The sequence below is a fragment of the Trichechus manatus genome, unplaced genomic scaffold (assembly GCF_000243295.1).
Source record: "Trichechus manatus latirostris isolate Lorelei unplaced genomic scaffold, TriManLat1.0 scaffold00135, whole genome shotgun sequence".
In the NCBI taxonomy this organism is placed as follows: Eukaryota; Metazoa; Chordata; class Mammalia; order Sirenia; family Trichechidae; genus Trichechus; species Trichechus manatus.
The window spans coordinates 7,311,192-7,328,312 of NW_004444071.1; the positions used below are offsets into that span (position 1 = coordinate 7,311,192).

A 17,121-nucleotide genomic window follows, 5' to 3' on the forward strand; every position below is an offset into this window, starting at 1 on the left:
TCCCATCTCTCTGAGTCTTCCCTTTGAGTTCTTAACTAAGCCCATCCCTAGGATCTAACCTTGGTTCTCTCTCTGTATGCACGCTCTCCTAGGTGATTTCATCCAGTATTACATAATGGAAAGAGCTTGGGCTTTGAAATTACAAAGACCTTGGTTTAAATCCCAGCTTTACTGTTTATCAGCTTTGTGAACCCTGGACTGGTTGCTTAATCCTTCTGAACCTTTTTCTTCATTTACAAAACATAATAGCTGCCGTATAAAGTTGTAAATACATGTAGAAATGCCTGGCTGTATGCCCATCACAAAGTAGACACTTGGCAAATATTAACCATTTTCCTCTTCCGTGATTTAAGTTACTACCAACATCTTTAGTCTGTATCTTTCTCCTGAGCTTCAGATCCTTATTTCTAGCTTCCTGTTGGATAATGCCTCTTGAATCTTACACATACAGCACACCTTAATGCAGCTCAGATTATGTTTTCGTGTCCGGGCCAAGCACCCTGCTAGGTGCTGGAGATAAAAAGAAATCCCTTCCTTTGAGGAACCTAAAGTCTGTGGAATGCTATTTATACATAGGGTGCTATAAGGATTTAGAGGAACAGGTCTTAAATCAGCCTAAGAGGAGTTGAGGAAGGATTTCTGGAAATGTCATGAATGAGTAGCTATTAGCTAGAATCAGCAAGAATGAGAAAGGAATTCTCCAGAAGAAACAGCATACTTAAAGAAATAGTTCTGAATTTCTAGAGAATTTGGAGGGTGGCAGGCAACACTGGGAGGTGAGGATAGATGTAGACAGGGGAAAGACCATGGAAAGTTTCATATCCATACTTAGGAACTTGCTTTTATCTGATATATGATGGGAAGCCACTAAAAGGTGTAAGGAGAAAAGATATGATTAGCTTTACAAAAATTATAAACAGGCATTTTTTAGAAGAAACACATCAGTGAATATCTGAAAAGATACTTAACCTTATTAGAAATAAGAGAAATGCAAATTAAGGTCATAGTGAAATACCATTTTATATCCACTTGTTAGTTTCTGTTAAGTTAGCTCCAACTCATAGTGACCTTATGTATAATAGGATGAAATATTGCCCAGTCCTGTACTGTCTTCACGATCATTGGTATGTTTGAGTCCGTTATTGCAGCTATTGTGTAGGGCGTTCCAACCTAGGGGCTGATCTTCCAGTACTATACCGGACAATATTTGCAGAATACTGTGATCCATAAGGTTTTCATTCGCTAATTTTCTGAAGTACATTGCTAGGCCTCTTCTCCGATATATGATGGGAAACCACTAAAAGGTGTAAGGTGTAATCTATCCACTAGATTGGTAAAAATCAAGAAGTCTTGCTAATACTCTGTTTGAAAACTGTTACCATATCCCTGAAGTTTTATTAGGCTAAACATTCACCAGTTATTTCAATAGCTTCTCTAATGTCATCTCCACATATCACCTTAGAAACTTCAGAAGTGTTCATGTATTCCAGTTTGTCAACTCTAAGTGTGATGTCAAAAGTTGGTGAGTACTCTGAATATACTCTGACCAGTGCAAAACAAAAACTCAAAAGGTAATTTATAATCTTATCGAGTGTCAAACTTGAACCCCATCTGTAGCAAGACCAGTATGCTTTTCTAATGAATGCATCTATCCAACCACCTGCTAGCCACATCTCCAACAAGCTGAACTGTTCTCAACATTTTTTGGGAAAAATTATATATTATTGTAATATTCACAGCTTGAAGATTTACCAAGATCTTAAGATGTATCCTTCCCAAAGTCAAGGTTTTTCTATTTATGCAAACCCTAGAACCCCCTCTAGCCCACTTCATGTACATTCTGACTTGGTGAAAGATATATACTTCCGCTTTTTGATGACATTTGAATACTCTGGGAGCTAAGGATTCCTGGCCTTGGCAGTAATGGATGTAAAATAATATTTTTAAAGAGAACGTTTTGATGACCCATAATTAAACTGAATAATTGGGTAAAGTCCTATTGGAAGACAACAGTGTTTAGATTATCTTAATAAATGATACACTGGGGGAATATTTATCTAAGTAAATTTTAATAAAAATAGCTTCTATGGAAATTCAAGAAGATGTATGCTTTGAAATCACCTACCTAAATAACTTATGAAAATGAATATCATCCATACGATTGATTTCTTCACATTAAAGAAGGGAAAAGGACATAAAAAAAGAAGACTAGATGAATAGGACAAACGAAAACTGTAGAATATTTCTATTACTATTATCTCCCCAAAATATATCATTAAATATTTGTGTAAAGATTATAAGAATGAATAGCAGCGTGGACAGGAAATCGATTGAAAGTATCATGAGCTAAATAAGTTACTGATGTTAACAGCCATGTCATAATCCCAGATATTTTCAATCTTTCTCTTACTGCCTTCTCTAATATTCTACACTGTTTTTGGTTCTGTTGCACTGACATTTCTATATAGGTCAGAAAATAGTCTAATTTTTTCCTTTGGTATATGCAGAGAAGTCCAAGGAAAATCATAAAAGGAAAAGAATGAATTCAACTTATATTAAAATGTTTGAACCATTGAGAAAATATTGCTTCATCTCTTCCCTAGTGTGGGGGCAAGAATGAACGTTTCAGGAAGATAAAAGAAGATCTCTGTTCTCTGTTTTACTTTAACAATTTAGTGCACAGCGTTCCCGTATCAGCTAAGATCCTGCAGTAAAAGAATCAGTACTTTACTTTCTTCTCCAGATGTATCTCTAATTATGTTATGCTTCTAATGAAGAATTTCCAGAGTGTGTTCTGCATCAGAGTCACTCTTCTGGATCAAAAAAAACTTTAGATTCCTGTTTTTCCATTCTTTTTTCTTTTTCTTTCCTTTCATGCCAGACCTTTTCTGTTTTTTTGTGTCTTTGTTTCTTCTATCTACTTTTTCTCTCTTCTTCTGTCTTCATTTTCTGAGTCACTGCTTAATTTAGAATAAAACGATGTTACCCTGCTATATTTCTTCTGTAGTCATTGGGAGAATGAACGGGCCTCTCTTAATAATAGCTAACTTATACTAAGTTGTAGTTATCCACTTACATGGAAACAGCAAAACTTCGAACAATTAAGATACTAACCAATTAATAGTCTAAAAGAGTTCGTTCAACTTCCAGTATGTTAATGTAAACCTTTAGATATTAGCTGAGATTTGACTTAATAAATATATGTATATAATTGCTTTTATTACTTATAAAAGGTACTGTAGTAAAGTAATATAACTTTTTAAAAAATACATATATTCACATGTATATATCCAAATAAACATTGTTCTTCAAAGTAGTACTTTGTGAGGTACACCATTATTCCAACTGTGTTGTCATTTTTCAAAACATCTTCAAAAATCATTTTGGAGTTGTGAATCTTTATCCCATAGTAGGGGAATTGTCTTAGGGACACAATCAAAAGTCATTTGAAGCCATGAAGTAATCAAATTGGATATATCATTGGGTTGAAAAAGGAAACATGGCAGTAAGTACTCAGACTAAATTTTTTGTGTGGCTCATGAAGTGTCTCTGAAACAAATCTCAAGGCATCAAAACTCTGTTACATAATTATTGAAATAATTGTAGTCTACCATAATGTCGTTTAAGAAAAAGACTAATTTGGCTATATATGGTAAGTTTGTTTAAAAAAGGTCTCTTTACAACCACACCTAATAGAATACAAAAGACAATTACATAAATAAGCAAAAAAAGCAAATTAGCATTTATGACTTTTTTTATACAGTACTTACTGTTTTGATAAATAGGCAATGGCTTATATTTTATTCATTCATTCAACAGCTGCTGGATGCTAACCATGTGTCAGGAGTTATACAAAGAGCAATGGATACAAGTCCAAGACCATATACTCTCTCTAAGGAATTCATACCATGAATATATAAGCTGATAGTATTAGGAAATCCAAAGGTTAAATGAAAATACATATTTACCAGAAGATAAACATGATTAATGAAATGTTGTCATGTAGTGCTAGTGTTTTTCAAAAACTGATTCTGGAAATTTTGTAAAATATTTGTTTCATAGCCAGACAATATATTATTAAAAAAATAAATATTTTAGTTAGATATTTATCAAATCCAGTAATTCATAATTTTAACTATTGTATCCATCAATGTGATGAATAATCTTAATTATCAAATCTTAATTAACTTCTTAAAAATTTATGAATTTTGAACTTCTGAAGTCCATGTATTTCTTAAATCTGTCATTTCTCCAAAATAATCAAAATGTAAAACCTCATAATTATTAGACTACATAAAAGAAAAAGTCAATTGCAATTAATTATGTTTCTTAAAATTTCCATAAAAGCAAAGAAGGAATAGGATTTTGTCATTTAATTAGGATAGTCTAGTATTTTCACCAAGGTGACCAATCTTTTTGTAGATGTTGTCATGTTTATAGTAGGTAGCGCTTATGAGCAGGCAACTGATTGTCTGTGGGTCAACCTAGAGGGATCTGTGAGACAAATTTAAAATATTTTATTATACAGTGTTATATTTAGATTAAATTTAATATTGAATACAACTGAATATTGAATATTCATGAATGAGGAAATGAAAGATATAGAATCTACATTTTTATGAAGTAACATTTGGAAATATTGCTAATAATTTTAAACATAATATTTTCAGGTAATTAAACTCTTCCTTAATTCATAGGCTATCAAGACCAAAAAATTAAACTTTTTATTGCTTCCATAAGATTTTAATATTTGTATTCAGTACCTCCTGGGGGAGCTATTGAGTGAGAACAGGAAAAAATAGGGGTGGGGAGTCATATGGTTGGCATTTACTTTGCATTATTTCCATTGTTTCTCATTTTTCATTAAGATGGTTGTATATCATGTATTAGGGTTGTGCATAAAATTTCTGTTTTAAACCTCTGCCCTAACAAAAGAAAAGTTATTTACCTGATCCATTTTTAGGGACTTGGATAAAATCATCCTCATCCTCATCACAGCTATCGAAGTTTAATTGTTGGAGGACTGTTTCTGACTGGTTTTCAGCTTGATTTACATCGTTCTGCTTAACGACGCTTCGAAGTGCAATAAGACGGTGATGTATTGCTGCATACAGATATCCTATGTCTTTGGCACTGGCCTACATGATGAAAATTAAATTATTAAGAATATAATTACTTAATAATGTTAGGCATATTTTACAAATTTTTAATCTTTCACTACTAATAAGAAAGAAATTATATGGCATAAATCTAGAACATAAATAAGTGCTAACAACCCTACAAACTAAGAGGAAAAAAACCAATTCATCTTGAACTAAATTGTATCCTAAAGTGAAAATAATTTTATAAGAGGTTCCAATTTTTGCATTTTAAATTGAGAAAATAAAATTTTGTGGTTTAAAATTTTATTTTGAATATAAGTTTGTTTATGTTTATGACAGTGTGGTCATCCATAGAGTACAAAAAAGCGCCGTCTTCATTCCACAGGCATATCTATAACATTTATCCTCCCGTTCAGACTCCCACCATGAATTCTGAAGAATAAAAACCCAAATCAAAGAGACCAAAAAAGTCAAGTAGGGAAACAAAAACTAAAGAAGAAAGAACATGCCAAAGGATTTTAGAAAGTAAGCTCTTTAAGGAGTAGACATTCAAGGGCATGATAAGGTACTCTTCTACTCTGTATTGGGAAGAAAAGTCATAATTGACTAATGGCATAATTCATGTCATCTCTGTATAAGCGATTCTTCTCATAGTTTTACAGCTTGCCTTCAGCAAGACATAAGATTAAAATTGTTAATTGATCTTGACTAGTAAATGCAGCAGGAATATTCTCACTCCACTGATTTACACTGTTGAAAAATTGTAGGGTTAGGGGGAAAAGTGTCTTCCATTTCTTTTATATCACTTTGCTTAGCCATCCCCTCCAAGGTGCATAGCTCTGTGAGGAAGCAGAACTCAAGAGAGTGGTATATTGCACCATAAACATATCAGAAGTCCTCGCTTCCAATATTTTTCTGTGCTATTTTTATGGTTGCTATTAATATAAAAAATGATGGTAATAATAACTGGTATAACATTTACTGTTATCATATTCTGTTTTTATTCAACCTTTGCAATAAAACCATGAGTTAATTATTCATTCCATTTATATTAGCCAAAGCACCTAGCACAGGTATTCAATATATAGTCATTTCCCTCCTCTTTACAGATGAGAAAATAATGGCACAGAAAAGTAAAATGACTTGTCCAGGTTTACCCAGATAGTCAGCAAAATGCCTGGGACTTGAATCCCAGGTTTCCTGACATCAAGGTCAGTTCTCTTTAAGGTAATGTGGAAGTAATGTACTTTTTTTTTTTTTTGTCCTTTCACAATTTCAAAGCAAATCTGGGAAAGTTTTTCTTCTTGCACCCTCTCCAGAGATCTATAGAACATTTGAAATCCAAGAACTTAAGGTTGGATCAACTGTATACCAACCTTTTGAGAGTAGGGTCTCCCATTATAATTTTTTATTTGAATATTCTTAAATTGCCCCAAATTATGTTTGAAAAAAAAAACCTAACTATACATTAAATAAATAACATATTTTTCTTTCTCGTCTTGTGTTTGATATTGCAGAGTAGGTGTTGAGTAAATAGTTGTTGACACTTAATAATTTAATCTTTTATATTATGTGAAAAGGTAATTTTTCCTTAATTGTTTATATTAAGAACATATATTGAAAGAGTATTTGTAATTGAAATATAAATATTATTTTGCTACTTTCACTAACATTAAATTTGAAATATACCTTTCACTACTCAGCATGTTTCCTTTTGCCATATTCATTTAGGCATTTTCATCCAAGAAATTCAGAACAAGAAATTAAAAATAAAATCGAAATGATATTTTTTTTGAATAACAAAATTGGCAATGCTAACAAAAAGTATAATGCCTTGTAAGTACCATAATAAAGTACTGGTAAGAGTGAAAGCGTGTTCAGTTTATTTAATGGCATGAAAAACCTAATTTATATTGACAAAAAGGAAGTTATGTATATGTATTTCATAATCAAATATTAGCTATTTAATCTCTACAGCCTTTTAAGGTATAATTGTTATTATCTCCATTTTGCAGATGAGTAAAATGAGGTTAAGGAAGGTTAAGTAACTTGCCTGAAGGTCATACAGTATATACAGTACAGTACATATACACAAATGCACATACACATAACATGCACACATATGCACACTCACACATACACATAATATACGTTATTATTAGCTGCTGTTGAGTCAGCTCCCAACTCATGGCGACCCCATGCACAAGGGAACAAAACAGTGCCCTATCCTGTGCCATCCCCATGACAGGTCTGGAATCAGGCATTTGTAATCCATAGTGTTTTCCTTCAAGCATAACAATGATTATGAGGATGGTGCAGGACCAGGCAGTGTTTCATTCTGTGGTACATAAGGTTACTGTGAGTCGGGACTGACTTGACGGCACCTAACAACAACAGTGTTTTCATTGGCTGACTTTTGGAAGTAGACTGCTAGGCCTTTCTTCTTAGTCCATCTTAGTCTGGAAGCTCCACTGAAACCTGTTCAGCCTCTTAACACACAAGCTTCCGCTGACATACGGGTATTGGCTGCATGTTAGGTGCACTGGCCAGGAATCGAACCTGGATCTCCTACATGGAAGTCAAAAATACAGTATAAGACCAAAATGTTAATAGTGGTCATCTCCGGGGGTAGAATTTTTTATGATTTATTGCATTTGGTTTGCTTATCTCTATTTTATGAATATTCTACCAAAGAAAAAATATATATTTTAAAAATCAGTGTGGGTCAGGTACTGAGCAACAGAATGTAATTATGGCTAACAGTTGCGATCTCTGGCAGCCTGCTTTACTCAATCAAAACTAGTGGGGACCTAGTCTGGCAGAATATCAAGTATTATTTCCCTAAATAGCAAACAGGGCTTGGACATCATCTTACACCTAACATTTTAATATCCAGTATCACTTACACCTAACCGCATACTTACAAGTAGTTAATAAAACTTTTGGTTTCTAATCAATAGCCATTTCTCAACTATACCATTACTGTATGGGAGCCAATTTACTTGTATTGTCATCTTCTGCCTGAGTCACTTGGGTACACAGTCTTCTCTAGTGTTCTGGAGCCTTTCTTTTTCTTTTTGGGCTCTTTCCCGCCATCTCTGTCTCTGTGTCTGAATCTTGCATTTCAGGGCAAGCATTCCTGCTGCAGAGAACAGCTAAAGCTGCGCTCCCATCCCGTTACCTTGGAGACTGACTCATGCCCAGAATTGGAATTTGCTGTTTGTTATCCCTTGGCCTGGTTGTTTTAACTTGCTAGCCCTGTGTTTTTCCATTTCTCACTGGTTCCTTTCGAGTGACCTCAAAGCCTTCTCAATCTCAGCATGCAGTATAAGCATCAGGCTATGGATTCCACTGATCGCCTCCTGGGAGCCATTGTTGACAGTAGTCACTTCAGAAACTTAGTACTAGTGTTGACGTAATTTCATTAGTAAAGAAAAAGGTAGAAGTTTGACAGTATGTATTATACAAATGTCTTGGAATAGGTACCAATTGTTTACTATACATTTTGATGTTAACTTCTGAATTTCATATAAAATTTAGGTCTTATATTAGACTGTAAACAACCATAATGAATGGCTGATTTTTTTGCCAGTGGTACAAGTTATGTAATAAAGTGAAAAAACAAATTGGTAATTGCAGAGACCTGAAATTTTTCACTTACCTGAATTAAAAATATTTTGATGCTATAGTCTTCTAAATCAGTAGCTGTTATTTGTAGATTTTTATGGTTTGCTCTTTGTATCTCCATTTGAGCCCAGAGTTTGCTATTGAGAATCAGCCTCAGGCTGCCTTGATTGCGCATAACTAAAATAGGAAAGTGAATATATTAGACTACAGACCCTTGATTCCTTAGTCTTCCAGAGGAATTTGCCATTTTTGAAAGCAAAGTAAATCTTGTAGTTGTTTATCAGACTGTATTTCCACCATTAAATTATAATTTGATTAGATTATAACTTGGTTTTTTTAAAAAATTGTATTTGGGCTTTATTATGTTGGAGGACTTTTTTTTTAGCTTAAATGCCAAAGTCATAATTTTTACTATAATATTAAAAAATGGTTAAAATTTTAGAACTCCTTTTAAAAATCTAGTGGTTTGAAGAATATTTATCCAAGAATAATTGTTAACAATGGATAAAATTGGACAAAAACTTAAAGGATTATTTAAATAAATTATGGTACAGCCAATCAAGGGAATATTATGCACCCATTTAAAATATTGAAGAAGGATACTTATTAATGTGGAAAGATGATCATGTTGTTGTTAGGTGCCGTTGAGTCGGTTGCGACTCACAGCAACCTGAAGTACAACAGAATGAAACACTGCCCAGTCCTGCGTGATCCATCATGGTAGTATTGTGTAAAAAAATCAGGCTACAAAGCAATATGAAAAATCACAAATTTTACAATATATAGATACATTTATGCATACAGAGAACAATGTCCAGAAGAATATATTGGCTATCTCAGGAAGGTAGGCCTATGAGTGATTTTAATTTTTTTTCTTTTTGTTTATCCAGATTTTCTGTTTCCTACAATGAACATATATTACCTGTATAATAAAAAGAAAAACATGTTTTTGTGTTTTGTTTCATTTTGGTTTTTTTGGCAGCAAGAGGGAGTGGAATTAAACCAGAGTAGCGTACAAGTAGCCACCTGCCTTGAGAATACTTGATTGGGTTATTTAAAAAATGTTGTTTGCCAGTTCCAGAACTGAAGACACTGTTCCTATTCTCCTGCTTTGAATTCTATCTCTTACCTGTTTATTGAGCTTGATACTTGAAACTCAACAAATATCCATATTCCTGGATCCACCTTCTACCTGTAGTCTCCTCCAAAGCTTTGATCTCCCAATATTGACCTATAAACTCACACATCTAACCCAGATTTCTGCCTGTGCTCATTTTCAATTTGGGCCTCTGAACAATGCCCCAGTGTGTCTTTTTGGATGGCAAACTTCCTGTATCTTTCAGTTTGACCAACTTCTGATTCTGACCGTCTGTCTATGCCTACAGAATTCAATAACTGTACAACTTTTTTGTTTTTTCCATAGAAACTGACCCTTTTCCCCAACTCCCACACCATGTTTGGAATGCCAGAGATGCATTTTGGTTCAAGTATTCTCTTTTACAAAAGCTGTCTTCACTTTATGAAATAATTTGCATCAAATTTCTTTAAATATTAATGAGATAGTGATTTAGGTGTGTGCTGGGCTCTGTCATAGGTGCTTTACATGCATTAGCTCATGAATTCTCTCATTCAATGAGTCATGGACTCCTAATGTCCCCATTTTAAATTGATACAACTACAACAGACAGAGAGAGATTAATTTGTCCAAAACACCAGTTAGTAAGTGGTAGAGCCAGAACTGGAACCCAAGTAGTCTGAGTCCACTTTAAATGGGAAGTTTCTCTAGCACATTAGAAACATTGTTTTCAACAGTCTGGTTTATTGATGGATTTTATAACACATCTCCATAAAGTGATGTATATCCATATTGGAAAAGTGACCCTGAGAAACTGGGGCTTGCTTGAAAAATGAGCTGAATTCCTTACTTAGTCTTGACTGTAATGTTCCACAGTCACTGCGTGCTGTGTCGTTCAGTCTCAAAGTTCCTCTGCCCCTTTCTGTCCAGGATTGTGTTGTGTTGTTGAATATAAAAAGCTTGCAGGTGATCTAGATGACAATTTTTTTAAATGTCAAATATATAGAAATTTTTTCAAAGTGAATCATTTCTTATGATATAACAATTATGTATTTGTCTGCTCTTTACCAGAACAATCTTTGTTAATAATGATTTATAAACCAGCCTTTAAAATGTATTTAACTTTTAAAAATATACAATTTTTGAATGGTTCAAACATCAAAAAGTAAAAAGACATATAAAGTGAAAAGTCCCCCTTCTGCCCTCTCATCTACCAATTTTCACCCCCCCAAACAGGTAAACACTGTTATTAATATTTTGTTTATCATTCCAGAGATGTTTGTATGTATATTGTTGTTGGTTGTAGTTGCATTCGAATCAATTTTGACTCATGGCAACCCCCTGTGTGCAGAGTAGAACTGCATGCCTCTCTCTCTGTCTCTCTCTCTATATATATAATCCCTATTTTTTTGTACAACTAGTAGAATTTCTTACATATTTCCTGCATCTTGCTTTTTTCACTTAACAGTATATGTTTATATACCAACTATTAAGTTAAACTTAGTTTATTTAATTATGTAATCTTATTTTAACATAAAGGCATCATGGAACTAGTTGCACGTTTAAAAAATCAAAGAATACAGCGTTAGACTAGGATGGGATGTCCCAGAGTACCTGACCATAATTTAACGCTTACCATGCCTTGTGGAAAAATGTTGTAGTAATTACTATAATTACAAAAAGTTGTAGTAATTACAGTGAAACCTGCAAAAACTGGCACCTGTGTAAGGCGGAAACCTGTCAGAGAAGGAAAACTAAAATATTTTCCACTAAGTAGAGAGCGATAGAAAAATGATGACTGCACACTGTCAAAGTTGGAAAACTTGCAAGTCCTGGACAACAAGGCAGTCCTGTTGAGTTCTGGCTCTCACTGGTTTCACTGTACATTTCATATGCCTAGGCTGGTAGATACACCGCCAACATTGAAATCCTATGTATGATACTGTATAGTATATAGCTGAAATTTTTGATTACATGAAATTCCAAACTTACTTAAAAGAATTTTATAAAACTATTGTTTTCATTATCTTACACTGAAATCAAGTCATATTATCAACATTTATAAAAATTTCCGCATAACAAGAATTTTTAAATCATGATAATAACATTCACCACAAGAGCAGGTATGAAAAGTATAAAACATAGATCTGAAGTTACTTTAAGACAGGGTACTCGGCTGTCTTCTTCCTAAGGGACGAATGCGAATGTTGTAAACAACAACCCATTTTCCTGCTAATTATGCATACACATATAAGAATACAGCAAAATATTGGTTTAATATGTGTAAGGCTCCAACATTCTTATGTAAGCCATTTAGTCTTTGTGACACTATACTTCGTCTTCATTTTTAAAGATGTCTCTGCTGATGGTAACTTTAGTCCATGTATGTAAGTGCTACTAGTAAGAGCTATGCATGATATACAGACCTTTAACACATTATGTTCTGCTTCCTCCCCTGTTATAATATCAATTTTCTCCAGCAAGCATTTTGGTGTTGGTTTGGACGAGAAAGCAGCAGCTGATTCAATTAGGGATGTATTTTTAGTGGAGTCTGTTCCTAAGAGGAAGTGGAGGGGAAAAAAACATAAAAGGCTCCATTTTCTCTACTGTGAAAGTTTTTTGTTGCCCTATTATCATACATGTCTCCTTGTCCTTTTATAACAATAAATGTTTTAAAAAAAATCAAACTGCTTGAGTTTAGGTAGAAATCTCCTGACAGATTCTCCATATCATTAAGTTAAAAAATGTTAAAGGCTTTTATCATGTAACCATTTTATGTACTTTAATCTTTACTAAAATTTTTAAAACACCAGACTATTCCTTCTTTTCAATTTTACAAATATTAAACAAATGACATGAAAAACAGGAAGCGAACTAGTTGAATCAAATGTTTTTACAAATGAAATACTTCTTACTTGTATTTGGAGAGCTCATAGTCAATTTCAGAGTGGATTTGAATGGTTCTTCCTTGGTATATGAATCATTTTCAACTTTAGGCTGACTGAGTTTTGGAGTACCCTAGGTGGGGGGGGGGGTTCCGAGGGGAAAGATGCGTTATTTAATTTTATCTCTATATACATGCAGTAAGCCAAAGGACGTTTTTGATCTTCTATTTCAACATGACAAACCCAGCTGCTGTTTTTGTTTTTGTGCTCCCTATGTGCTGAACAAGGAACTCTTTCCTATTATTAGAGGACCTTTGGTTCTAATCCTCAGGAAACATAATCTAGTTACCACCAGCATACTTCAGGTGGGATCTAGTCCCAGGAACAAGGGGAGAAATTCTAGTGGCCCAGAAGAAGGTAGACACTGTTCCATGTTTCCACCAGACTAACCTGCTGCCTACAAGGAGGTGCAACTATCTGTTTCAAGGTATTTCAGTATTCCCAACAATTCACTCTTGCTATCCAGTTCATGAGGGGGAAAAAAAAAACCACAGAACCCACTAGCTGTTTCAGAGAACATCTTTATAGAAAGAATCCTAGTTTTTCTTTCAAGGCAGTATTTGCTAACAATTGCTTTTAAGGCTGTATACTTGGGGATCTGCACATATGTTGTAATCAAAAGTATATATAAAAAAAAAAAAGAGTAATTGCCATGCCATTTATGATAATGTATACCCCCTGCAGAACAGGAAGAGTTAAGAACAATGATAGGTAAGTACTTATGGTTATATTTTTTCCCTTATGAACTCAAAATCCTTTCACATTGTTTAACTGGACATTAAGACATTCCATTAAAATTGGTAGAGAAAGATATAATTATTTCCATTTTAAGGAAATAGAAAATAAGGCACAGAAAGTCTAATTACTTATTCTAAAAGCACATGGTCAGTGACGAGGACACAAGGCCACAGGCTTACAGGATTAGAAGAAAATACAAATTATCTCTATAGCTCCTACATGACCTATGTAATGGTTAATTTTGTGTCAACTTGGCTAGGCTATTGTGTCTCTTTGGTCAAACACTAGTCTAGATGTTGCTGTGAAGATGTTTACATATGATTAGCATTTAAATCAGTTGACTTTGAGTAACACTGTTTACCCGCCAGAATGTGGGCAGGCCTCATCCCCATCAGTTAAAGTCCTTAAAAGCAAAAAACTGAGGTTTCTTGAAGGAGAAAGATTTTGCCTCAAAACAATAGACATCCTTCTGGAATCCCTGCTACCACAGCTGGGTCTACTGATTTTGGGACACTAAAAACCAAAAAAACCTCTTGGGACACTAGACTGCTGGAATTCCCAGCCATTGCCTGGCCTATGGATTTTGGACTTGCCAGGCCCCCAATCAAGTGAACCAATTCCTTTTAAATCAATCAGTCAATGTCTATCTATCTTACTGGTTTTGTTCCTTTTGTTGTTGTTAGCTGCCGTCGAGTCGGTTCTGACTCAACGCGACCCTGTGTACAACAGAACAAAACACTTCCCAGTCCTGCGCCATCCTTAATCATTGTTGTATTTGAGACCATTGTTGCAGCCACTGTGTCAATCCATCCGTTAAGGGTCTTCCTCTTTTACACTGACCATCTCTACTTTACCAAGAATGATGTCCTTCTCCAGGGTCTGGTCCCTCCTAATAACATGTCCAAAGTACGTGAGATGAAGCCTTGCCGTCCTCGCTTCTAAGGAGCTCCATGGCTGTACTTCTTCCAAGACAGATTTATTTGTTCTTCAGGCAGTCCATGGTATATTCAGTACTGTTCACCAACACTATAATTCAAAGGCATCAGTTGTTCATGGTGTTCTTATTCATTGTCGAGCTTTCACATGCAGATGTTGTTTTTGTTGTTGTTAGGTGCCACCTAGTCAGTTCCGACTCACAGCGACCCTGTGTACAACAGAATGAAACACTGCCTGCTCCTGCACCATCCTCATGATCGTTGTTATGCTTGAGCCCATTGTTGCAGCCACTGTGTCAATCTATCTCATTGAAGGTCTTCCTCTTTTTTGCTCACCCTCTGCATTACCAAGCATGATGTCTTTTTCTCTAGGAACCAATCCCTCCTGATAACATGTCCAGAGTATGTGAGACAAAGTCTCACCATCCTTGCTTCTAAGGAGCATTCTGGCTGTACTTCTTCCAAGACAGATTTATTTGTTCTTCTGGCAGTCCATGGTACGTTCAATACTGTTTGCTAACACCATAATTCAAAGATGTCAATTCTTCTTCAGCCTTCCTTATTCATTGTCCAGCTTTCACATGCATATAAGGTGACTGAAAACACTGTGGCTTGGTTCAGGTGCACCTTAGTCTTCAAGACAGCGTCTTTGCTTTTGAACACTTTAAAGAGGTCTGTTGCAGCAGATTAGCCCAGTGTAATGTGTCGTCTCATTTCTTGACTGCTGCTTCCATGGGCGTTGATTGTGGATCCAAGCAAAATGAAATCCTTGACAGCTTCAATACTTCCTCCATTTATCATGATGTTGCTTATTGGTCCAGTTGTGAGGATTTTTGTTTTCTTTATGTTGAGGTGTAATCCATACTGAAGGCTGTTGTCTTTGGTCTTCATCAGTCAGTGCTTCAATTCCTCTTGACTTTCAGCAAGCCAGGTTGTGTCATCTGCATAATACAGGTTGTTAAAGAGTCTTCCTCCAATCCTGACTCCCCGTTCTCTTCATATAGTCCAGCTTCTTGGATTATTTGCTCAGTGTACAGATTGAATAAGTATGGCAAAAGGATACAACTGTAACGCACACTTTTTCTGATTTTAAACCACTCAGTATCTGTCTTAGTTATCTAGTGCTGTTATAGTAGATATACCACAAGTGGATGACTTTAACAAACAGAAATTTATTCTTTCACAGTTTAGGAGGCTAGAAGTCCGAATTCAGGGCACCAGCTCTAGTGGAATGTTTTCTCTTTCTGTCGGCTCTGGGCGAAGGTCCTTGTCTCCTTTCAACATCTGTGGACCCAGCGTTCCTTGGAGATCTCCATGTGTCTTGGCGTCAATCTTCTCCTGGGTCTAGGAGGCTTTCAGCACAGGGACCCTGGGTCCAAAGCACACATTTCTCTCCCAGCTCTTCTCTCTTGGTGGTAAAGGTCCTACCTTCTCTGCTCACTTCTCTCTCCTTTTATCCTTTGTAAGATAAAAGGTGATTGTCTTAGGCTGGGTCCTCTAGAAAAGGAAAACCAGTGAAGTGTATAAATATACATAGAGATTTATATCAAGGAAATGGCTTATGTGGTTGTAGAGGCTGGAAAGTTCCAAGTTCATGGGTCAGGCTGGAGCCTTCTCCTGGCTCACATAGTTGCAGGGCTGGTGAACCCAAGATCAGCAGGTCAGACAGCAGGCCTCTGGCTCACAGGCTGTGGAGGCCAACAAATCCCAAGATCAGCAGGTAAGCTGCTAGCTTAAGTCCCAAGAACCGGAGGTCAGATGAAAAGCAGCCAGCTGCAAGATCCAGGGCGAGCAAAAGCCAGCGAGCTTTGCCAGAAAGTCCACCTATATTGGATGCAGGCCACACCCATAAGGAAACTCCCTTCCAACTGAGTGGCTGCTCATAACAGATCTCATCACAGAGGTGATTTTATTATATCAGAGCTCATTATGGAGGTGATTATATCATTACATAGCTGCCAAGCTACATCATAACTACCAAACCACCTAGAATCGTGGCCCAGCCAAGTTGACACGCAACCTTAACCATCACAGAGATGCAGGCCACACCCCCGGGAAATTCCCTTTACATCAGCTCAGGGCTGTGACCTGAGTAAGAGTGTTGCATCCCATCCTAATCCTCTATAACATAACCTAATCTTGCCTTATTAATTACAGGCAGAGATTAGAATTTACAACACATAGGACAATTATATCAGATCACAAAATAGAGGACAACCACACAATACTGGAAATTACAGCCTAGCCAAGTCAATACATATTTCTGGGGGACATAATTCAATCCATGGCAGTATCTTCTTGTTCCATTCGAATGACTGACTCTTGGTCTATGTACAGGTTCCTCAAGAGCACAATTAAGTGTTATGGATTTCCCATTCTTGGCAATGTTATCCATAGTTTGTTATGATCCACACAGTCAAGTGCCTTTGCATAGTCAATAAAACACAAGCAAACATCTTTCTGGTATTCTCTGCTTTCAGCCAAGATCCATCTGACATCAGCAGTGATATCCCTTGTTCCACGTCGTCTTCTGAATCTTGCTTGAATTTCTGGCAGTTCCCTATTGATGTACTACTGCAACCACTTTTGAATTATCTTCAGAATTTTACTTGCATGTGATATTAATGATATTGTTTGATAATTTCCACGTTCTGTTAAATCACCTTTCTTTGGAATAAGCACAAATATGGATCTCTTCC

At 35.6% G+C, this 17,121-nt stretch overlaps 1 protein-coding gene across 1 annotated transcript in view; it reads right to left on the reverse strand.

Moving 5' to 3' along the window:
* Positions 1-4,229: 4,229 nt before the first annotated feature.
* The window catches only part of RANBP3L (RAN binding protein 3 like), a 62,153-nt gene continuing 49,261 nt past the window's right edge, over positions 4,230-17,121 (reverse strand). Inside the window, 6 exon segments of the mRNA XM_004385258.2 lie at positions 4,230-4,494; positions 4,949-5,138; positions 8,764-8,906; positions 10,655-10,775; positions 12,231-12,361; positions 12,720-12,822. Coding sequence (XP_004385315.1) covers positions 4,451-4,494; positions 4,949-5,138; positions 8,764-8,906; positions 10,655-10,775; positions 12,231-12,361; positions 12,720-12,822 — 732 coding nt within the window. The 3' untranslated portion in view covers positions 4,230-4,450.